This window comes from Lachancea lanzarotensis, scaffold LALA0S05, assembly GCF_000938715.1.
Source record: "Lachancea lanzarotensis genome assembly LALA0, scaffold LALA0S05, whole genome shotgun sequence".
Lineage (NCBI taxonomy): Eukaryota > Fungi > Ascomycota > Saccharomycetes > Saccharomycetales > Saccharomycetaceae > Lachancea > Lachancea lanzarotensis.
This window is the reverse complement of record NW_019212883.1, coordinates 805,962-828,132: the sequence shown is the minus strand read 5'-3', so window position 1 is coordinate 828,132 and position 22,171 is coordinate 805,962. Positions and strand designations below refer to the sequence as shown.

The 22,171-nt window shown below is 45.5% G+C and overlaps 15 protein-coding genes across 15 annotated transcripts; 6 read left to right on the top strand and 9 right to left on the bottom strand.

Annotated features, from left to right (window-relative positions):
* Positions 1–171: 171 nt before the first annotated feature.
* Positions 172–1,878, bottom strand: BRF1 (LALA0S05e09142g1_1; the record flags this gene model as incomplete). Its single annotated transcript, XM_022772504.1, has 1 exon — positions 172–1,878. One exon carries the CDS (start codon positions 1,876–1,878, stop codon positions 172–174), a length of 1,707 nt encoding a protein of 568 aa, XP_022628821.1.
* A 772-nt stretch (positions 1,879–2,650) lies between these two features.
* CPD1 (LALA0S05e09120g1_1) lies at positions 2,651–3,298 on the top strand (the record flags this gene model as incomplete). Its single annotated transcript, XM_022772503.1, has 1 exon — positions 2,651–3,298. The coding sequence occupies one exon, from the start codon at positions 2,651–2,653 to the stop codon at positions 3,296–3,298; it is 648 nt and encodes a 215-aa protein (XP_022628820.1).
* Positions 3,299–3,827: 529 nt separating this feature from the next.
* Positions 3,828–5,801, top strand: LALA0_S05e09098g (LALA0S05e09098g1_1; the record flags this gene model as incomplete). Its single annotated transcript, XM_022772502.1, has 1 exon — positions 3,828–5,801. One exon carries the CDS (start codon positions 3,828–3,830, stop codon positions 5,799–5,801), a length of 1,974 nt encoding a protein of 657 aa, XP_022628819.1.
* A 156-nt stretch (positions 5,802–5,957) lies between these two features.
* On the bottom strand, positions 5,958–6,482 carry UPS1 (LALA0S05e09076g1_1; the record flags this gene model as incomplete). The annotated part of the gene is made up of 1 exon (XM_022772501.1): positions 5,958–6,482. One exon carries the CDS (start codon positions 6,480–6,482, stop codon positions 5,958–5,960), a length of 525 nt encoding a protein of 174 aa, XP_022628818.1.
* Positions 6,483–6,982: 500 nt separating this feature from the next.
* Positions 6,983–7,525, bottom strand: NCW2 (LALA0S05e09054g1_1; the record flags this gene model as incomplete). The annotated part of the gene is made up of 1 exon (XM_022772500.1): positions 6,983–7,525. The coding sequence occupies one exon, from the start codon at positions 7,523–7,525 to the stop codon at positions 6,983–6,985; it is 543 nt and encodes a 180-aa protein (XP_022628817.1).
* Positions 7,526–7,964: 439 nt separating this feature from the next.
* Positions 7,965–9,314, bottom strand: NMT1 (LALA0S05e09032g1_1; the record flags this gene model as incomplete). The annotated part of the gene is made up of 1 exon (XM_022772497.1): positions 7,965–9,314. The coding sequence occupies one exon, from the start codon at positions 9,312–9,314 to the stop codon at positions 7,965–7,967; it is 1,350 nt and encodes a 449-aa protein (XP_022628816.1).
* A 1,201-nt stretch (positions 9,315–10,515) lies between these two features.
* PWP1 (LALA0S05e09010g1_1) lies at positions 10,516–12,234 on the top strand (the record flags this gene model as incomplete). Its single annotated transcript, XM_022772496.1, has 1 exon — positions 10,516–12,234. The coding sequence occupies one exon, from the start codon at positions 10,516–10,518 to the stop codon at positions 12,232–12,234; it is 1,719 nt and encodes a 572-aa protein (XP_022628815.1).
* A 167-nt stretch (positions 12,235–12,401) lies between these two features.
* On the bottom strand, positions 12,402–12,893 carry UGX2 (LALA0S05e08988g1_1; the record flags this gene model as incomplete). Its single annotated transcript, XM_022772495.1, has 1 exon — positions 12,402–12,893. The coding sequence occupies one exon, from the start codon at positions 12,891–12,893 to the stop codon at positions 12,402–12,404; it is 492 nt and encodes a 163-aa protein (XP_022628814.1).
* A 477-nt stretch (positions 12,894–13,370) lies between these two features.
* On the top strand, positions 13,371–14,894 carry NOP56 (LALA0S05e08966g1_1; the record flags this gene model as incomplete). The annotated part of the gene is made up of 1 exon (XM_022772494.1): positions 13,371–14,894. One exon carries the CDS (start codon positions 13,371–13,373, stop codon positions 14,892–14,894), a length of 1,524 nt encoding a protein of 507 aa, XP_022628813.1.
* Positions 14,895–15,041: 147 nt separating this feature from the next.
* On the bottom strand, positions 15,042–15,914 carry PBA1 (LALA0S05e08944g1_1; the record flags this gene model as incomplete). Its single annotated transcript, XM_022772493.1, has 2 exons — positions 15,042–15,845; positions 15,909–15,914. The coding sequence occupies 2 exons, from the start codon at positions 15,912–15,914 to the stop codon at positions 15,042–15,044; spliced, it is 810 nt and encodes a 269-aa protein (XP_022628812.1).
* Positions 15,915–16,099: 185 nt separating this feature from the next.
* On the top strand, positions 16,100–16,450 carry YKE2 (LALA0S05e08922g1_1; the record flags this gene model as incomplete). The annotated part of the gene is made up of 1 exon (XM_022772492.1): positions 16,100–16,450. One exon carries the CDS (start codon positions 16,100–16,102, stop codon positions 16,448–16,450), a length of 351 nt encoding a protein of 116 aa, XP_022628811.1.
* A 122-nt stretch (positions 16,451–16,572) lies between these two features.
* On the bottom strand, positions 16,573–17,355 carry COQ9 (LALA0S05e08900g1_1; the record flags this gene model as incomplete). Its single annotated transcript, XM_022772491.1, has 1 exon — positions 16,573–17,355. One exon carries the CDS (start codon positions 17,353–17,355, stop codon positions 16,573–16,575), a length of 783 nt encoding a protein of 260 aa, XP_022628810.1.
* Positions 17,356–18,072: 717 nt separating this feature from the next.
* On the top strand, positions 18,073–19,218 carry SFA1 (LALA0S05e08878g1_1; the record flags this gene model as incomplete). The annotated part of the gene is made up of 1 exon (XM_022772490.1): positions 18,073–19,218. The coding sequence occupies one exon, from the start codon at positions 18,073–18,075 to the stop codon at positions 19,216–19,218; it is 1,146 nt and encodes a 381-aa protein (XP_022628809.1).
* A 224-nt stretch (positions 19,219–19,442) lies between these two features.
* NRP1 (LALA0S05e08856g1_1) lies at positions 19,443–21,050 on the bottom strand (the record flags this gene model as incomplete). The annotated part of the gene is made up of 1 exon (XM_022772489.1): positions 19,443–21,050. One exon carries the CDS (start codon positions 21,048–21,050, stop codon positions 19,443–19,445), a length of 1,608 nt encoding a protein of 535 aa, XP_022628808.1.
* A 394-nt stretch (positions 21,051–21,444) lies between these two features.
* FAP7 (LALA0S05e08834g1_1) lies at positions 21,445–22,086 on the bottom strand (the record flags this gene model as incomplete). Its single annotated transcript, XM_022772488.1, has 1 exon — positions 21,445–22,086. The coding sequence occupies one exon, from the start codon at positions 22,084–22,086 to the stop codon at positions 21,445–21,447; it is 642 nt and encodes a 213-aa protein (XP_022628807.1).
* Between the last annotated feature and the right edge of the window lie 85 nt (positions 22,087–22,171).

The following is a 22,171-nucleotide window of genomic DNA, read 5'->3' as shown; positions in this document are numbered from 1 at the left end:
TGAGATGAGATGAGCTTGATCACTATTGGAAAAGAAAATTTGTTAAAAGAAGTATCTTCGTGCCAAGCGACGTAAATTGACACACGTGAAAGTCACGAGCCATTGCGAGACTCTTCAGGCTGGCGGCTAATCAACAACCCAAGTTGCAAGTCATAGGACGGTCGAAAGATTTCAACCGCCTCCAAATAGTCCATCGATAGCATTGTAGTTGATTTTCTTCGAAAAACTAGACTTTTGTATCATGTTTTTTACGTTGTCAGCAGTTGTTATGTCACCGGAGTCTTCAGCGAGCTTCAAGGCAGCCTGCAGCCCTGAATCGTCCTTGATATCGGCCAAAATACCCTCTGCTTCAGAAGCAGGCTTCCGCTTGCGACGCCGTGTGCTTTCACGCTTCTTGGCAGATGCATTGCCAGAAGCGAGATCTGCTTCTTGCTTCAGCCTGTTCGATTCTTGTTCCAGCAAAAAATCGCCATTGATACCGATCCAGATCCGTTCCTTTAGTCTGGAAGCCTCTTCGTCCAGTAACTGGGCTTCGAGCTCCTCGTCGTCTACGTCCTGTAAGTCTTCAGGATCATCGGCAACTTTTGCCAACAGCGACGAGGTAGTGGGTAGCAAGTGCAGATTTCTCGGGCGATGAGGATCGGTTTCGATAGAGTAGCCGTCGATAGAGTCTTGGAAGTTCAACTGTTCCGAAGCAGAACCGGCATCGCCGCTGACGGGTGCATCCGAACGACCAGTCTCACTCTTTTCTCTTTGTTCATCCGTTTGTCTTAGAGGTAAACCAGTAGACTCTTCTGTTTCCTGGCTTTTCTCTCTTCTGCGCGAAAATTGCTTAAGGTAGTACAACACTTCTCGAGACGACAATTCTTGTGCTCCTAGTACCTGCGACAAAATCGGGTTTCGGGTAAGAGCTTCCTCGCTGGTCTCAAACTCGTTCCCCAAAGTTTTCTGACGTAGTTTCTTTTCCTTGAGCCTGTTGCGTGCAAAAGACGGTGGATGAGATTCTGTACCTTTAGTACTGTCTTCGTCGTCGTCTTCCTCCCGAAATTCATTGATGGATAGCTTCCCGGACTTGGTATTCTTGAATTCATTCAGACGCTGTTGCAATGTTTCCTCAGCAACGTGCGATACAGCCACCACTTCAGAGTGCGTCCTCCGCAAGTTGTTCATACGGCAAGCCAGAAGCAAACATGCACCGGCAATACCGGCAGGACGACGCCCTTCGTACATCCAGTCTCGGGCCATGCGTTGTGCAAGCTTGACCGCATCTTTCACGACTTTGATCTTTTTATCTCCCAAGTCGAGTTTCTCCGCAAAATGCTGGATGAACAGCGACGGATCTGTGAGTGGCAAATTCGTAATGTGAAGCACCTTTACCATTTTCAAAAATGTAGCCCCGATCGAATACACTGAGACTTGCAAACGCGAGGAAAAGTCGATCAGCATGTGGTGTGTCTTTTCCTTTCTGCACGCGATATACAGACACGCAGCAATGACATTTTGAGACCGACGTCCTTGCACGAAGTTGTTGGCCAAAGCCAGCGTGTACCACTGCGTTGCAGCCTCTGTGACGTACTCTGGGATGATCAGGGCGTGTGAAACAGCCCGTAGTTTCCTGCGCGCATTGTTTATAGTAGCTTCACGGGATTCCAGCGCTGACGAACCACCTCTGGGGCCAAATGCCGCATGCGATTGTCCAGCACCCACATAGCTACCGTGCACGACTGCGGCTCCTGAACTCGACTCTCCAAACGTAACTTCGGAAACGATGGGATTATCCTCTGCGACTGTACCGCAGTCTTGACACACCGTATCATTGTTGGCGTTGGCGATGTCCTTGATAAAATTAACACCCCCGCAAACTTTACACTTGGGCATTGTTAGGGTAAGTTTTGGGAGCTCTATATCCCGTCTAACTTGGCGGCTGGGCTGGTTTTATTGTTGATGTTTGTTTGGGATGAGATGAGATGAGATGAGATGAGCTATTCACTTTTCCGTATGGTTTGATTTAGGTATTCTGGATAGCAGACGACACACTCACACAGGAATACAGAATCGAGAAGACGGAAACATGAGACGGAGGCTGGGAGATCGCTAGCATGAGGCCGTTTAAAGTTGAGCAGATACGTATGTATATGTAGTTACGGGTTTATACCGATGCTAAAACTATACTTCCTGGTTCCTTCCGTTCACAGTGATTGGATCCAGGCGAGACAAGTTAGCTATTGGTCGTTTCTCAAAGGTTTCCAACAATGGTATGTCTTCAATTAATCTTCGATGTTTAAATGTTCAGAGTTTTCTATGTCTCATTTCCAGCAGTTGTGAACAGACTTCGAAGGTCTTCCGAATATGCACTTAAGCTGTCGTCGATGAAAATTCAACCTTACGCATAAATTCTGAGTTTCCTGGCAACAATTGAATCGTTTCCAATACACCCGGAAGACTTCGTTATCGATCTACGGCCCTCCCCTTCTCTTCACTTCACTTCCTCTAGTGTCTTTAAAACCTATCCTATTATATATAGATATATAGATATCTATATATATATATATATATATATATACATGTATAAATTTAGAGATAATTCAGAGGACTATAAGATGGAAATTCTTGGCAGACCAACGAAACTGCCACTAGTTGTTCTTTCAGCATGGGAGTCGCCGTATGGTTTGTGCCACACGCGGGATCAGCTGTGTACGAAACGTTGCAATCACTCATACTTTCTTTACAGACATTATTTCCTGACGCACCTGCATTCGAGCCCCATCTAACTATCACATCGCAGCTGAAATGCGATTCCAAAAACGACGTCCAGCAGATACTGACAACCTGTGTCGCCGCCTTTGGCGCGGTAAAAACCAGGCTGAAAGAGGACAATGAGACCATAGTCTCTTTCACGGGTGCTGGAATCGGAAAGGGCTACTTCACGAAAGTCCGGCTGCTGTGTCCAGAAAACAAGTATTTGATGGGCATCGCGCAGATAGTACGAGAGCTTTTTGTAGCGGAAACTGCTGAGGAGGCGTCCCAATGGCTTCTAGAAGAGTTCCGGCCGCACATTTCGCTGGTCTACTCTGACATGTATCATGTAAACCAGGCTCTCGAACGGGTCATTGCGCAGAGAATTGAAGATACGCTGGATCTGTCGCTACGAGAAAATGCTGTGGCCGGCGAAAGGAATCAAAAATCGTGGTCCTTTAGCCGTCTTTCACCGGGTTGGAGTCTACCAGGAACCTTTAAAGTAGTCAACTGTGACGGGCCAATACAGGATTGGCATGTCTTGGGCAGCGTTGAAGTATGACTCAAAGGAAAAGTCGTCTAGAAAGAACTGTCTGTGTCAATGCGGCGGTCTTGATAGAACAAGACCAAGGAAAGAAGAACAAATCTCTGGCGTATTTTCCCAATTTATGTGTTGCCAGCGTTTTGCCCCATTTTTCTTCTTTTTTGGGCCGCTTCGAAACCCAAGAGAAAGCACTGCACGTAGACCGATTTCGTGCCGCATATACTTGAGCCCAATAAGTGGAAACTGTAGGGAACTTCAAGGAACAGGACGTCACTGGCGAATCGCCATTGTTCCACCATAGTCATTATCTACGTCTTATATATATGAAATACTCATTATATATGCAGGTAGTTTAGTCAATCCATCATGTAAGTGATTCTAGCTAACTACAACTATCATCACGCATCTCGAGACCTTTGGCTCAGGTACTAGTAGTGCTACTTCTCTAGCTGTCTAACGGTTCACACACATTCTAAGATTTAAGTTCCCGACCCGGTTAATTGCCGTGTCCAAGGAAATAACATCGACTCATTCGCATAATGTGGCGATGAGTAGCACCAGCCGCCGTATTCATCGTAAAACCGGCTGTGTGCCGTGTAAAATCCGCAAGAAAAGATGCTCAGAAGACAAACCGGTGTGCACGGCATGCAAAAGGTTAGACATAACATGCGTATATCTGCCTGAAAGTTGTCCGCGAGAAAAGATCAGTTTTTTTCGAGAACAAGTCGAGGAACAGCTGTTGGAGAGAAAGAAACTCAATCCTAAGGGGACTCGTAACGGCAGCACCGTTCAGGCTGAGGAACAGCCGTTGGAGAAAAAAAAACACAATCCCAAGGGGACTCGCAACGGCAGCACCGTTCAGGTCATTCCAAAAGTCGAAGATGACGATATCACCACCGAAATCTCTTCAGAGGCTGTACTTGCTAATACGATCAGACCGTCGGACCTGTGGCAAGTCCCGCCGTACGAAGAAGCTGCTGACGACCCCGACAATTTCTTGGATTTGATATTTCCAGCGCCTTCACCCTTACCGTCACTATCAGAACCTGGGTTGATGAAACTTGACGATACCGCTATGCATCTCTACAATTATTACCGCGATTCTTTATCCCAGATAATCTCCATCGCGCCCAGCAGACAGAATTATTATCTTAGAATATTTCTGCCAATGGCGCATCAAAATAAGGGCATATTATATGGTATCTTGGCTTGGGCAGCACACCATTTATCACTCAGTGGTGCTGCCAGCACTGGTATCGCGCAAGGCGTCCCAACTATCACACGATGTAGAGAGTCCAGTCCTGCTGCTCTTGACGAAACCTACCGCGATGTCAATTGGTACGATAGCGACTCAATTCGAGATGACCCATCGACATCGCTTATGTCATCGCCATTGTCCTCGAGCGAAAGCTCGAACTCGTCAACGACTAGACAATCGCCAGGACAGTCACCAAGATCTTCCAAAAAATGGCCCATGGATATGGAAATGAGGCCCAGTGCTCAGCCAGACCCACGCTACGCTGCCGTTGCGAATGAATACACCCTCTACTCATTACAAGAAATTTCAAATTCTACCAGAGAGGGACTTCTTCCGGCTTTGGCAAACCTTCTTGTGTTATGCGGCGCAGAGATTTGTCAGGGTGACATTGAGCGCTGGAGGATTCTTCTTCGATATGGCGCACGTATAATCAAAGATCGGACACCAAATAATGACATCGGAGAATTGTTAACCGAAAGCGAAAAGCCCAGTTCTCAATTGGACGCTAAAGTGACCCGCTGGCTTTTGTCAAATTTTGCATACCACGATATTCTGGGTTCAGATAAAACTCACTTCCCAATGGAGCAGTATTCGCGGATTCTGGAAGAACCTGCCATCACCTACAATTATCCAGTGGATCCTTTATACGGAGTTAATAGACCCGTTTTCCAGATACTGGGTCAAGTCAAAAACCTTGCGCGCAAGATAAAGCAAGAAATGGCAGCTGGAGGTCATAACAGCGGCTTGGTGGTGAACGGACCTTTGTACAATATATTAGGAGCGGCTCAACGTTTACAAACGTCTCTGTACAACATCCAGCCTAGTGAATACGAGCTCGCATGGTATCAAAATCTGGCAGACAACGGCGACGATGCACGCCCGTTGGCAAAAGTCCTCTACTCGGTATTTCGTACCACGGCTCTTCTGCATTTGAAAACTGCAGTCATGCGTCAGCCTTCAGAATCTTACGAAATTCAATACATGGTCTTGGAGTTGTCGAATGATCTTGATAAAGTATTGGGCTCGAGACTGGAAGGCGGGTTATGTTTCCCGCTGTTTATTTGCGGTGTAAATTCGTACCACAGCGCCCTACGGCAGGACGTTGAGCTCAAATTTACTAACTTTTTGCAACGTTATAAGTTCCGAAACGTTGAGAGGGCGTTCGCGGTAATGCGGCAGGTGTGGCATGATTGCGATACAGGGCATGAAAAGGACTGGTACGATATTGTGGATGAGATCGGATGGGATCTCAATTTCGCATAAAGAAGAAAATTAAGAGGCTTTTCGGTTATAGTCTTCGAGTCATTGTGCGTCATCTGTATATACACGCCAAGGACCGTCATTTAAATACTTATGCATAAATACAGGGAGTTTAACGGCATTCAAGGGTTTCTCCACCGTCTCTACCCACGTTGATCATCATCCCAAGCTTTGGTGTTGCTTTAATTTTTCCATTACAAACGCCATTCCCATCCGGCTACGCTGGATGTTTTCGTCAAATTTAGCATGAGACCATTGCTCGATGCGACTCCTTACGGCCAAATTGAAACCACTGGAAAATTTGACAGAGCTTGAGGCCAGAGTTTTGCCCGTGACAGGATTGTATTTGTAGATGGTAAACTCCTCGACTTGAATGATTCGAGTATGATCTAAATTCCTAGTATACGTTCGGAGCACCTGGTTTTTGACGTCTACTTCTGAGCGCTCAATGATCCACGAGTCTGAAATCCTGCCTAAGAAGGGTTTAACCCATCGTGGGAGCTTTCCCGTCTTTTTTATGAGCCTTGTAGTGCACAGTTCTCCGCTGGCCTTACATTCTCGAGAAACGGTGTCTATTGAGATGACGTGTGAAGCATAAGGATTTGGATAACGGTTGAAAAACGCAAGAGATACTGTTTCGAAGTCGTTATCGTAAAGGAAACTGTTCTTATACCAGAGAACCATTTTCACCTCGTGTATCGTCAAAAATAAACTTTTGAAGCGCTTTTGTTCGCAAAAACCTCAGATCTTACACGACCTGCTCAGCTAGCAGTCAGTGTAACGGTTTTAGAGGTTCAATATGCTTGCTTCGTCTGTTCGACTTGTGAATAAACTTGTGAATCCTCGAGCATTTTTCACGCCTGGAAGAATCAATATATTATATACGGACCTTACAGTATATGAAGACAGCCAGCATGAGCAGAATACGCTTGAGCGGCACGGCAAGAAACAACAGAAAGCTTTTGCTCATACTCCTAACCCATGACTGAGCTAAAATTAGTTAGATTTTTTAAAACCAAATTTGTGTTGAACGGACTTCTATGGCGGGAGAAACAGCGAATGACACACAGTCCATCGTACTGCTTTACTCATCGCTCCAACAGTTCAGGACGATACTGATTTCATTAATTTGAATGTTATCTATTGTACAATGCTATTGAAATGCAACTGTGTGCAATTTGATGCTAAAGGGCAATGGCACCGATGGCCAAAGCCCATGCGCCAGCCCGCAGGCCAGTCCCGTAATCTGTACGAGCAGCGGCATTGGTCACGTTTTTGATGCTCGCAGAGCTTGAAGAGCTAGCAGACGCCGTTGAGGAGCTTCTGGATGATTTACTAGAATCGCTACTCCATGTGGGGGAAATAGTCAATTCACTGACAGGAGTCCACCATTCCGAAACGGTATTTGTCCACCAAACGGTCGAAGTGTAGGTTTCGCCAGCAGAGTTTTGAGTCGTAATAACGGTGACAGGGTCGTCCCCTCTTGTTGATGATGTTGTTTCTACCGTTGTAGTGGCTGGAGTGGTGGAGCTTGCTGCAGAACTCGCTGCAGAACTACCTTCCACGTTGCTGGTATGTACCATTTTCAAGGTCTGACTCGCAGAGGGTGAATTGGAAGTATTTACGACATTGGAGCTTGATTGTTTGTCGTAAGCTCCAAGGGCTCCGCTGCCACCCAGCACCTCAGAGATACATGCTGCCAGTATGGTGTAACTTATAAACTTCATAGTTTTTGATGGCTTTCAAAACGCTACCTTTTTTTATGGCCTACGCTACTTCAAGAAGAACAAGATGGTATTTATACATTCCGAAATCAAAAAGGCGTCAGGCTGAAGATTGACTGAATCAGATTATCCTACGGCTCAGGCAGAGGATCGACGTATTATTAGCGTTGATGATATCACCAGCCTGCCAAATTTTCATTCCCGTTCCGTGTATCTAATTTATTCGCGTCGGTGTAATCACTTTGTATGAATTTTGACGTAATGGCACGCACTGACACCAATGAAGCCTATTTCAAGAGTGTGTCGTGGAGTTTAATACTGCTGCGCGCTAACATTCAAGACCCTAGGAACTTGAAATGCACTTTTTCCTTTTACAAAACATTTATACTGACTTTTCGAAATTGAACACACACATTCACTCACTCACTCACTCTCCATCGCCTCAGAGCATTACGACACCGACGCTGCTGCGCTTTTCGGTATCAAAACTATTATCTTTTCTCAAACCACCAGCAATAGGACGAACCTTGTAATTGAATAGGTAAAAGTTCAAAAAACCGTCACCAGGCCCGAATTTCAAGTCGTCCAAGAACAAAGAGTTATCCTGACAACTCATTGCATTGAATACGTCCATCTTGAGGTCTCGGGCTTTGATACAGACGTCACTGATGAGGCGATTGAGTCGCTTGCGTAGCTTCGAAGAACCCTCAGGGTGGAACCGATCAGGATACTCGAAATCAGCGTCAGAGGCATAGTAGAATAGATAACCGATCCCTAGCTCTCTGTAATTAGGATTATTCAATACAGTGAAGGGCAACGAGTAGAAAGACACGAAATCGGTAATGATGCCGTTGTTTTCAACCACATAAGAGTACACCACATTCTTCGAGCTCAAAAATACATGTTTGAACTCCTCTTTGGTGAAAACTTGTATAAGATCAAATCTGGACTGATATTTGTTGAGAAGTTCGAAAACCTTGTCTACGTCTTTTTCCTCCATCGGTCTCAACCCAGCGGTGTCGGTTTCCTTGGGCAACGTGTATTTGGCTATCATTTGAGTCTTCGATGCGTTCGCCGGCAAACCTGTGAAACCGACCTCGTAAAGCTTGGACCAATTCAAAGGACGGTGGGCATAACGACAGGTGGCAGTAGGCGAAGGAAGTACAACTCCCGCAGTGTAAAGAGCTTGCCAAATGTCTTGTTTGTTGACCCGTCTGGTGACTTCCTTGATAAGAATTGGCGTTAATCTCTTGGCTCTCAACTTTTTGTGTATACACAGAAAGTTGATTTCGACACTTTTGATCAGCTTGTTTCTGACACGAAGTGTGGCCGGTACAGCACTGATGAACGCCACCAAACGGCCACTCTGCTTAGTACGGACCCCGACATGCCAGTCTTTTCTCCAACCGGGACCTTTTAGCGACCAGTTGAAGAATTCGCGTGAATAGTTGAACCTGAAAGTGGCATCTTGGTCCTCAACGTAGTTTTCATTCAAAAGGATAAAAACATCGTCCAATTGCTCCGGGTCAGTCAGATCGACGGTACACCATTGGAACTCGTCCAGGAGAGGCAATGGCTCGTCTGGAACGTCCTCGGATCTTTGGGAGCTGTTGATAGGCCCCTCATCGTCAACTTTATCGTCAAAACGAGAAACGGGTTGTGTTTTCCAAAATTTGTATTCCTCAAATTGCTTGCGTTGCGGCTGTGTCAGTTTCGAGGTATCACCTTTTGATATCGCGAGCATCTTCAAAAGCGCTTCTAGCTTCTTGGCCTGCTCTGGATCTTGGGACATTTTGTTCTATTGCAGGAAGGTAATGATTCTTGTAAGTCAATGTTCTGAAAGCAGTTTTGGGCAATTTTTACAGATATTTATATAAATGGATGACTACAATGGTCAACGAACGGCGAACGGAATGAACACGCTAGCCCAGCAAGAGCTATTGGATCTATTTTTTTTTCAGAGAGAGTATAGTTGGCTTTTAATTCAGGATTATATGTCTAATTTGTTGAAAATAGAATAATTCTTTAAGTTCACACACCAAAATGACTAATGATGAACCAGAGCTTTGATAGATGTTGGAAGTTTGCTTGTTGGGTATTTACGTTTTGAAGCTTCGATGATAGCATTTCCAGACCAGGATTCTGAGCCTTGCGCGATGCACTGAGTCTCTGTTTAAAGTAGTATGTACAGCAGAGCGTGGAGAATGCAGATCGAAACGCAGATTGAGTACAGGATGCATTGATGGAGGTAGTGTGAATTACCTGGCTAAGGAGCAGTAACTTATCATATCTATGTATCGCGCTCATCGGCCTGATACTCAAATGGTACTATCGGAGTCGAAATCACGTGCAATTTCTATAAATGACTGCCATAACACACGTAGCTGCGGTAGTCAGTAGCTAGATGGTATTACTAGTAAGAAGACTACGCTCCGGACCATAGTTAGAAGCAGGCTGTTCTATGTAAAATTGTGATCCCATCTTGAAATCTTTCATTATTAATTTTTAATTTCGGGAACCTATCTTGACATTCAAAACCTTCCGGGCTCCCGAATCACAAAGTAGACCTCCCACAGCCAGAAAGTCGGCCACAATATTAAGTTGAAGTCATAATCCATCCCATAACTCTCGGTATACATTACGCCCCATATTTCTTTGAAGTTTGATCAACAATCGGAAAAAACGTCTACAGTTTTTACAGTTTTGCTAAATTACAAAGACCAGAAACAGAAAACCAGCTGCTCTATATACCGCTGATAAGGTCCTACATTTCGTTCTCCATCTCGCCATCCATCTAGCATGTTTCGGACGAACAAAACTGCATTTGACACTTATCACTTCTTCTCAAACTGACGCTGTCACCTCTCATCCTACCACTAAAAATTTTCCAGATGCGATGAGATGAGATGAGATGCGATGCGATGAGCTGAAAGGTCAACTTCTCTGAAAAACTCCCACAATTAGCGATAAAAGCACTGCCAACCTAAACCAAGATGATCTCATCAACAACTTGGGTTCCGCGTGGCTTTCCGTCCGAGTTTCCTGAAAAATACGAGCTTGACGATGAGGAAATGGAAAGAATCAACCAACTTGCACAGCTCAACTTGGAAGACGCCAAGGAAGCAGCAGAAGAGGACGATGAAGCCACCGAAAAGCTGAATGATAAAATGCAAGATTCTGGTAATGGTGCCCAAAAATTGGGTGCCCAAGCGGATGCAGACGACGATTTGAAAGAATATGACCTAGAACAGTACAATGATGATCAAGACCTGGGTGAAGGAACAGAAGCTACAATGTTTCCTGGGCTATCTGACGAAGTGAAATACCACGAGGGTGAGAATGGTGAAGATGCATACATGTCGCTGCCTACCGAAGAAGAGACTCACGAGGCCAAAGAAGAGCTTCAGGTATACCCTACCGATAATATGGTGTTGGCTACCAGAACAGAGGACGACATCTCATACTTGGACGTGTATGTGTACGACGATGGTGCTGGATTCCACGATCCTGATGTGGCTCACGAGGCCGGTGACGAGAACGATCCTGATGTGGCGCGTGGACTGGTGCGTGACAGCGCTTTGTATGTTCACCACGACCTTATGTTGCCTGCATTTCCATTATGCGTGGAATGGCTGAACTACAAACCGGGCTCCCAATCCGAAGATCCCGCTAATTTTGCCGCTGTGGGTAGTTTCGACCCTCAAATCGAGATTTGGAATCTGGATTGCGTGGAAAAAGCATTCCCAGACATGATCTTGGGCGACCCACACGCTTCTGGTGACGTTGCTGGGAGTAAGAGTAAGAAAAACAAAAAAAGCAAAAGCAAGCATGTCACAACTCACCACACTGATGCTGTATTGTCTTTGGCACACAGTAAGCATTTCCGTTCCGTATTGGCCTCTTCGTCAGCGGATAAGACCGTCAAATTATGGGATTTGAACGAAGGAATTGCTGCCCGTTCCATTGCCTCGCTGCATTCTAACAAAAATGTTTCTGCCATTCAATGGCACAACACCGCTGGCACAGTGTTATTGAGTGGTGGTTACGACTCTCGTGCCGCTTTGTCGGACGTGAGAATTGAAGACAATTCCAAGATGAGCAAGTACTGGTCAGTTTTGGCCGGAGAAGAAATCGAATGTGTTCAATTCGCGGACGAAAACACTTTCATGTGCGGAACAGACTCCGGTAACGTATACTCGTTCGATATCAGACAAGGTGAAAACAGTTCTCCTCTGTGGACTTTGAATGCTCACGACGCAGGAATCTCTACCCTCAATATCAATCCTTACATTCCAAGTTTGTTGGCCACAGGTGCTATGGGAGAAAAAACCGTCAAGCTCTGGAAATGTGGCGAGGCGGGCCCCAGTATGGTTCTTTCCAGAGACTTTGGTGTTGGAAACGTGTTGTCGACTTCTTTCGCGCCGGACATCGAAGTTGCCGGTAATATTGTAATCGGTGGTGTTTCCAAGGGACTGAAGCTATGGGACGTCTTTACCAACAGATCTATTCGTAAAAACTTCGGTAAGGAATTGGCCACTCTCCAAAAACAGGCCAGACAAGAAGCTCAAAGCATAGGGAAAGCTTCAAGAATCGCAAGAAAATATACCAAGAACGACAATCCGGATACTGTGGTGACTGTTGACGACCAGGGCGAAGACGAGGAAGAGAACGAAGGCCGCGAAGGACAAGACGATTGGGAAGACGCCGACTAATGAATCATCCTAAAGATAGAATCGTACATCATCATAAAATTTCCGTCATATGTATATTATTATAAAGAAACAAAGCACTACATCAAGCCAAGCCAACATCGCCGGTGCCGCCAGCGGATCACCCTTTCGCTCGAGAGTGTCGCATAGTGATCGGTCCACAGAATGTGTCATCTATCGCGAAGAATTCGTTTCCACTCCCTATTTTCTTCTGTGTCCTCTTCGACGTCCACCGCTATCACTTCTGTCTTGTGGAAACGCCCATTTTTGGAATCTGAGACGAAACTCACGCTTCGTTCCGATCTTCTTCTGGGACGCATCAACACATGCGACATACGACGCACCCGGAGTTCGTCATGCGTTGTTTGGTCCTGCTCATCGTCTTCCTCAAACACATCGGACCCACCGCTCAAATGCTGCACCTCGTATGCCAATCCAGATCCAGATCCAGACCTGTCAAACGTCAAAAGGTCGTCAATGCAGTCTTCGTGTCCGTCGTAAACCACTTTACACATCTGCTGATACTGGGAAGCGAATATATCTTGATTCCACGCAAATCCTTGTGATTGCGACGTCGCAAGCGTATAATGCGGGGAGTCACCGACCGTTACAGAATACACAACCGGTGTTTCACTTGCTTTCATACTTTCTGACACTGCCATTACACTTCTCACTTTGGGTACTGCTGGAAACTACGTTTTGGCTCAAATACCGCGTCTGATTTCTTACGCGAGCAGGCCCAGATTTCAAAAACTTGCGAAAGTAGTATCAATCAAAAGCCAATCGAGTGGAGAGCAAATGTAGTGTATCCAATCGATCTCAAGCGGTCTCTAAGATTCCCACAAACGATTGTCAAACCCCCTTTTTCCTTATTGATCTTATTGAATTAATTGACCTTCAAAGTTCCGGATGTTAACGTCAAAAAATCGGAATATTTCTCAGTCACGGGAACAAACTTCTCCCTAGGACGGGTAACATAAATCTCAATTTTGAATTTTTCACCATAAGCTCATCGCTCTGAAAAATTTTCGAGATGAGCTCAACTAGCTAGCACATCAACTCACCTCTTCTTGATAAAGTCAAGACTTCCGTCAAGCAATTGTAGTTTGTTTTAGCCGCGGTTGTATTCTCCCAAAAAAATGGCGCCTATTGAGTACCTGCTTTTCGAAGAGCCCACGGGCTACGGGATCTTTAAAGTTAAATTGCAGCAAGATGACATTGGGTCTCGGTTGAAGGAAGTACAGCAACAGATCAACGATTTCGGTGCTTTCACCAAGCTGGTGGAACTGGTGTCGTTCGCACCTTTCAAAGGTGCTGCCCAGGCTCTGGAAAATGCCAACGACATTTCCGAAGGTTTGGTTTCTGACTACTTGAAGGCTGTTTTGGACATGAATCTGCCAAAGGGCTCTACCAAGAAGCCTGTGACCTTGGGTATCTCTGACAAGAACCTGGGACCATCCATCAAGGAGTCTTTCCCATACGTGGACTGCATGTCCAACGAGCTGGCACAGGACTTGATCCGTGGTGTCAGAATGCACGGCGACAAACTTCTAAAGGATTTGCAACAAGGCGATCTGGAAAGAGCACAATTGGGTCTTGGACACGCTTACTCCAGAGCCAAGGTGAAGTTTTCCGTCCAGAAAAACGACAACCACATCATTCAAGCGATCGCTTTGTTGGACCAGCTAGACAAGGACATCAACACTTTTGCCATGCGTGTCAAGGAATGGTACGGCTGGCATTTCCCTGAACTGGCCAAGCTAGTCCCAGATAACTACAAGTTCGCCAAGCTTGTTTTGTTCATCAAGGACAAGGCCTCTCTTTCGGAAGACTCAGTACATGACCTTGCTGCCATCTTGGACAATGACGCCGGTATTGCCGAGCGCGTCGTTGACAACGCCCGTATCTCGATGGGTCAAGATATCTCTGAGACCGATATGGAGAACGTTTGTGTTTTCGCCGAAAGAACTGCGTCCCTAGCCGACTACCGTAGACAACTATACGACTACCTGTGCTCGAAGATGCACACAGTGGCTCCTAATTTGTCCGAACTGATTGGTGAGGTGATCGGTGCCAGACTGATCTCCCACGCCGGTTCTTTGACCAACTTGTCCAAGCAAGCAGCCTCTACTGTTCAGATTCTAGGTGCTGAAAAGGCTCTTTTCAGAGCGCTAAAGACCAAGGGTAACACTCCAAAGTATGGTCTCATCTATCACAGTGGTTTCATTGGAAAGGCCGCTGCTAAGAACAAGGGTAGAATCTCAAGATATTTGGCGAACAAGTGTTCTATGGCCTCTAGAATTGACAACTACTCCGACGAACCAAGCAATATTTTCGGTCAAGTGTTGAAGAAGCAGGTAGAACAAAGACTTGAATTCTACAGCACAGGTGCGCCAACTTTGAAGAATGAGTTGGCCATCCAGGAAGCTATTGAACTTTACAACAAGGACAAGCCTGTGGAAGTCACCAAGGACTCAAAGAAGAGAAAGCTTGAAGCCAGTGACGACGAAGAAGAAGAGGAAGAGGACGACAAGAAGGTGATCAAGAAAGAGAAGAAAGAAAAGAAGGAGAAGAAAGAGAAGAAGGAGAAGAAAGAGAAGAAAGAAAAGAAGGAGAAGAAGGACAAGAAGGAAAAGAAGGAAAAGAAGGACAAGAAGAAATAGATAAAGACTATGATCTCTTCGTGCAAACCATCGCATCTCTCTGCATATCTTTCATGTACTAAATTTTTTACTTTGTATATTGTGTATATCTAGCCAACCAGGAATCTGCTTAAGTCTGTGAAACGAGTATTCGGCCATTGAAGAGGGCTACAAATACAGCCCTGCATGGGCGCCCATAGCGGTACCATTCAATTTCCAGTTACGATGGCATTCTTTGAAGTAAGTGTCTTTGTCGCCTAGGGCAAACTCTGACCAACATTTCACTATAAGGGTGTCCATGGCTTCTAGTGACAGTTTTTCGTATCCCGAAGGACCTTCACTTGGTGCGATGAAGCCGCGGAAAGGTATATTACCCAAGACTAGTTGTGTGACCACGCTAGCAATGAAATTGGTCAAAAACTCGGGTGGGATCAAACTATTCAAATCGTTTTTAGGCTTGCTAGTCTTAAACGCTAGGTTTTTCACCTCTTCGATCCTGTCACTTGCTCCCAGCACAATTATGTCCAGAGGCTTTGAAAATAGCTTCGCAATCTGTTGGGACAGAAGATTTAGGGCAATGGGAGGGACGTGCATGAAATCTTCAGCGACACTAATCACCACGGTTTCTGAATCGATTTGTATCACTGGAAACTCCAAAACTTTCTCATTACCCTTGCGTAAGCTTTCTTCTCGAAGCTGAAAATCATCGCGATACAAGCTCTCTTCCTTATTCCCAATGCTCCACGTAATGCGGAAAGTGGAAACGATGGTGCCATTATTCAAGTTTCCCGGGAATAGCGATCTGAAGACCTTTGTCGTAATGATGGCCCTCTTGTAAGCTGAAATGTCCAAATCTTTCACTAGTTCAACCTTTGGAAGAGCCTCATATTTCAAAGATCCTAGGTCTTCATTATCATCCAAGGGTGCATCGATGTGATGTCTTGGTTCAGTGAAATCATTCCATTGTTTAAACTGCATCCATGAGAAGTTAGTTCCGCGAGTCTTGAGTCACCCATCATTGCCTAGAATACTTACAAGCATTGTTATGTGTTTGGATCAGCGTAGAAATGTCGATAGTCTCTGTCTTGACACTATTTCTATACTTTGATGTAATCTACAAGAAGTTGATGAGAGCTAGCATATTCAAGCTCTTCTATTCAAACTACTTATTTTAACAGAGAAAATCATAGAAACCATCGTCAAAAAGTCATAAGTAGAAGTGTACAATGTCCGCGGCCGCTCAGCAATTGACTATGGAATACACTGCAGCTCAGCAAGGGCTTGAAGACCTGGTGGTTGCCAGACAGAAACTGGAAACGCAATTGCAAGAAAATAAGATTGTCCAGGACGAATTCAACACGCTGAAGGACGAAACGAAGGTTTACAAGCTAACAGGTAATGTGCTGCTACCGGTGGAGCAGTTCGAAGCTAAAAACAACGTCGAGAAAAGACTGGAGTTCATTACTACTGAGATCAAAAAATGTGAGGAAAATATCAAAAGCAAGCAAGCTGCTTTGGAGACTTTGCGCGCAGAACTAATAAAGGCCCAGTGCACACAGCAGGGTGCACAGGCCTAGTGAGTGAGCAAGAATGTAAGATATAGTGGTGGGTTCTTTTTAATGCGCATTTTCCGCCAGTGAATTCATTTGTATATACGTGCTAAAGGCTGATCTGAAAAATGATACAAGAATGGGCGCAACTAACAGCGTGTAAGCTGGGATTTTGCCAGATTGATACTCATCAGTAGCGTGTACCACAAGTATTCTTCAGTGTTAGTGTAGTATTGTCCTAGCCGGGTCACGCGATCCAGCTTTTCGGCCGCGAATTCGAAAGTCTGGCCGTAATCTGGAGACTTGTCCTGGGCCATGAAAAGTTCAGAGCTCACAAACGCACTCGAAATGGCTACCCGTTTCGAGTACCATGCAAAATCGGGCGAATCAGTCTCGTTAGAATAGTACACCATGTCGTCGGAAAGGCGATGCAGCTCAGGAAGAGCACTTTTCACGAGGAACTCGCCTGGAATCGATAAAATCGATAAAAGCTGCGACAGATGAGGCGCCACAGGCTTGTTGAGCTCGAGACGACGTTGGAAAAGTGTTTTCAACGCCGGTGCGTTGTATGTGGCGGTATCCGAGTTTGCTAATTCTGAGTCCAGCTCTTGCGTAATGGCATATCGCTTGGTGACCAGATGAAATTTGACCAACTCCAGCACCGAAGGCGCCACGTTCAAAAAAGAGGGCGAGTTGTCGCTGCCCAATGCGGACAACACCGACGAACCGAGTTCCAGCTCATTCAGCGATGCTACTATCGCCCTTTCGTTGAATCCATGCTCGGGCACGTGATTTTTCAGCGTGTTATTTAGCACTTTATACTGAAGAGAATCACTACCATAAGTCAAAGGGAAAAGCGGAAATTTGGCTTGGTGTTCAAGCGCATTTGGATGATACAATCTACGGCTGATACTCCGGGCAATTCTTGACATAATACCGTTGGACCTCCAAAAGAGCAAATAAGGCTAGCTTTTTTCTTTTAATGGGATCCAAGTTCAAAATCCACCTTGTAGGTGAGTATTCGAGGTAGAATAGATAATATATATATATATATATCACTTTACATGCACATAATATTTTTCAAGAGAGAAAATCGAACGGGGAAAGACAGGAGGAGCGGGAACGCATTGCCAACCCTTAGCCTAATGACTCTAGCGTCAAGGAGTTCAACAAACGCTCTTCTGATTCGGTGTTTTCATAGTTTGTCTGTTTAAGTTGCGAGATGGTAACAAATTTCAAATCACTATAAACGGAGACGTATCCCTCTTCTGAAAAAGGAAGTGTAATTTCCCTTTCGGGAAGATCGATTTTTTAGGTAATGCTCTTTCCCCTTCGGGGAAAATAGCATAAACTTTACCCGCTCCACTAGAGCACCTGACATCCACGTGATGGCTTAATCACATGACGAGAAATAAATTGGTTACTCACAGCAACGATAATATACCTACAAGATACTTGATTGAAAAACTAACGCAATGTGAAGATAACTGAACTTAGCACATCGAACTACGACAGGAGGCTCCCAGGTGTTTGCGAAAGACTTTAAACTTCTCTGAAATAGCGTAGTTTGTGCCCAATAACTTTGTTTTGTGCCAAAACTTCATTGTCGAGCCAGTTGTCCCTATCGATTTTCAAGCATTTTTGACCTAATGTCTGCAGGAGAACCTATCAAATGTATTGCTGCCGTTGCGTACGAAGCCGGAAAGCCACTCACCGTGGAGGAAATCACAGTTGATCCACCCAAGGCTCACGAAGTCCGTGTCAAAATTGAATACTCCGCTGTTTGCCATACTGATGCGTACACTTTGAGCGGAGTGGACCCTGAGGGCGCATTCCCATCGATTTTGGGCCATGAGGGTGCCGGGATTGTCGAGTCTGTGGGCGAAGGAGTCACCAACGTCAAGCCGGGCGACCACGTTATTGCACTCTACACTGCTGAATGCAAAGAGTGCAAGTTCTGCACCTCCAACAAGACCAACCTGTGTAGCTCAGTGCGTGCCACTCAGGGCAAAGGTGTGATGCCTGATGGCACTTCAAGATTTCACAATTCCAAGGGCGAACCACTGCTACACTTCATGGGATGCTCCACTTTCTCGCAATACACAGTCTTGGCCGACGTTTCTGTTGTGGCTATCGATCCTGAAGCACCTCTTGAAAAGGTTTGTTTGCTAGGGTGTGGTGTAACTACAGGATACGGGGCTGCCATCAAGACCGCGAATGTCCAGAAGGGTGACACCGTTGCCGTTTTTGGTGCCGGAACTGTAGGCCTTTCCGTCGTCCAGGGTGCCAAGGTCAGAGGATGCTCTAAAATTATCGTTGTTGATCTTAACGACCAGAAAAAGGACTGGGCTATCGAATTCGGTGCTACGGAGTTCATAAACCCTACAAAAGATCTAAAAGATGGGCAAACAATAGTGGAAAAACTTGTTGAAATCACCGATGGCGGTCTCGATTTCACATTTGATTGCACTGGTAACACTCAAGTTATGAGAGATGCTCTAGAGGCCTGTCACAAGGGCTGGGGTCAATCCATCATTATCGGTGTCGCAGCAGCTGGTAAGGAGATATCGACGAGACCCTTCCAGCTTGTCACAGGAAGAGTGTGGAAAGGTTCAGCATTTGGTGGAATAAAGGGAAGATCTGAGATGGATGGCCTTATTTCGGACTACCTTGATGGTAAGCTCAAGGTTGACGAATTCATCACACACAAGAGAGGGTTCAGTGACATTAACGCGGCATTTGAAGATCTGCATCACGGGGACTGCTTAAGAACCGTTCTCAACTTGTCTAAATAGAGACCACCAGCTTTTCAACAATTCATCAAATTCTATCATTATTGGTACTATAAATTACTTTCATAACAGATGATAACTAACTTTTTATGCTTCCAACCCCTACCTTATTACAATACTTTTAGTCAATTCTTCCGATTCATACAGCTGACGAATACGAAAAGAAGTGTACGATAAACCAATAACCATTATCTCCCACTTGCAATTTTTATGTTTATAATGCGTTCTTACCATGCAGGCTCCGAAAAGCTCCTAGTATTCAACGTAATACCCATTCCATTGTCAATCCCTTGAATATTGTTATAGGAGTTGACAGTGCCTAAATCTTTTTGTTGGTGATCAGTAGTCTTCGGACCACCACAGCGCAAACATACCACGTTTTTGGCAAAATTGTGATATGTGCAAACAGCGCACTTCCAATCGCCTGCTCTGAAAGGCACGTTGGATCCACCCTGTTGAGCTTGACCAAGTCGTTGTGCATGGTTGTAACGCACGCGCTGCTGATGTTGCTGCTGGTGTTGCTGCTGATGCTGATGCTGATGCTGTTGCTGAGAAAGATGCGTCTGCTGAATGAGCGCATTTGCTATGTGACCAGGCATAGGTGACATTCCAGCAATACCGTTTCCAGGCTTGAAGCCAGTCTGTAGATCACCAAGCGCCGTTTGCTGCAATGAATTTCTAACGTAGCCGTTTTTGTTCATAGCACCAGCATCGTTTGCAGGAAATGAACAGCGGAAACAAGTGGTTCTTCTTTGAAAGTTGGAGAACCCACACGAAGGACAGTTCCAGTCGCCAGGTCGAGGTTTGTTCTTGCTTTGTGGGAAAGGAGAGAGAATTTCTTGAGCTCTATCCAGGACTCTTGCGCTTGAAGGCTGAATCTCAACAGTATGCTCAATGACCCTTGGTTGTTTCGTGTTGGCGATGTTAGACAGTATCGATCTCCCATTTAAAGAAAGAGCCTCTGTGGCTTCTTCGTGCGTTTGGAATACCACAAATCCTGAGATACTATCTTCTGCCTCCACGTACGTGCTGTTGTTACTAGACCAATTATTATTGACGTTGGAGGTTTCTTCGACGATATTTCTGACGGTCCAGAAACCGACCGGACGAGCTCCAAATTGAGTAAACCAGGACTCCAGTTCGCTCTGTGTGGTATCGGGAGGCAAATTGTTCATGTATAAAACTTTGGATCTTTCTTGCAAAAAGGTACGCACGTCGAGGTACGAATCGTACGGATGCGTCAAGACCATAAGTTTGTCCTCCGGAGTACAACATTTTTGGTGCAGCTGCAAAATAACTCCAAGAGCCTGATTAAGGAGAGTCTCCGCATTATCTACCGGCTCTTTTGACTCTTCATTAGCGTCATCCGCCACGTTTTCAAGTTCCAAGACCGCACGTAATTCATCCAAATCTTTGGTTTTCTTGCTTTGTGACGAAGTGGCTGTGGTACGCAACGCCAAGATCTCCGGATGATTCACGCACCATCTCTGATACTCCTTCCATAAATCAAAAACCTTAGGGTGCTGCAAATGCGGCGGTAGAATGAAAACTTCGTCCCGCGCTTGTCGTGGCATCGTCACACGAAAATGCCACGTCGACCCCAGAGAACACAGCACAAAATCGCCCCCAGCATGCTCCACGATATCCCGATCCAATTGACCCACGGCCTCTTGCAATGAGCACCCAGGACCCAGCTGAACCTGTCGGTTTTTAGCAAACGCTTGTTTTAACGTTTTCGCATCCAAGATTTGGTATTCAAATCGCGCGATTTGAGCCCAGTCTTTTGCCCTGTCTTCACGACGAGCCACCTCCACCTCTAACACAACATAATGCATCGCTTAGACGCCTGTGACGTTGACTTTTCGCGCCAAAACTGGTTCGAACTTTGATGATCTTGAATGGTTAAAGGTTGAATAGCTCGAATTTTTCACGAGAGATGAGCTAAAAATTTTTGACCGTGAATAGACCTGGAATTGTGTCATGACTAACGAGCCTTTCCGAGCATGTGATAATCATGCGATAGTCATGTGACTCTAGAAGAAGTTGAGTGCTAGCTGGAACCAGGAAGGTTAGCAACGATCTGAAGTTGTTTTGTTGTTCATCACTTGGAAAATAGTATAGGCCCAGTTTGTGTGTTTTGAAATCTCATTGATGAAGTGTATGGGTATGGAGGTAAATGGCCTCGATCACAGAAACCAAAAAAAACCAGGGCTGTAGTTATCAAGAGCCCTAATTATCATCGCTGTCACCCTCAATGGCCTCTTCTTCCTCTTCTGCGCCGTCACTCCCGGATCCGTCCTCGTCTTCGTCCTCTCCTTTGTCGTCCCTCTCGTTTGTCACGCCTTTGGGATGCTGCTTCAGCCACGCGTCGGTCCACATAACAACCCGATCCACATTCTGCTCCATATCTTCTGTCGAGTTGCTTTGCAGCTCCACCACTATTTCCGCGGCGTACGAGTCCACAGCGTCCTGCATCACCACACCCATAATCTCAGCATCGATGTTTTCCTGCAACTTGGCTTCGTGGTAGCCCCGTGCGGCCAGTCTATCGTACAGCACAGAGTTGTCACACCTCAAAACAACCACCAAGTCTATCAGTCTCTCAGGGAAGATGTCATTAACGTGCCAGTCTACAATCGCTCCTCCTTTCCGCAACAGAGGTTCCAAATGGTCCAAAAGCTTGTCCTCGTCCACAATATGCGATTTTCTTGCGTCGTCAAACCCCTCGTAGCACTTATTGTCTCTAGCAAAATCACTTATGTTGTAGTATCGGCTATCTTTCAGATGTCTACTCAAAAGTTCACTTGTAGTAGTTTTCCCACAGCCTGGTGTTCCAGTAACCAAAATGTTGGGAGTAAGCCTGTAAGACATGGTTATCGGAAGAGTTTCGAAGAAATGAGATGCTTGAAGTTCGAAAAGCTGGTCTTTCAAAGTTCAAATACTGTTCTTTAGTAGT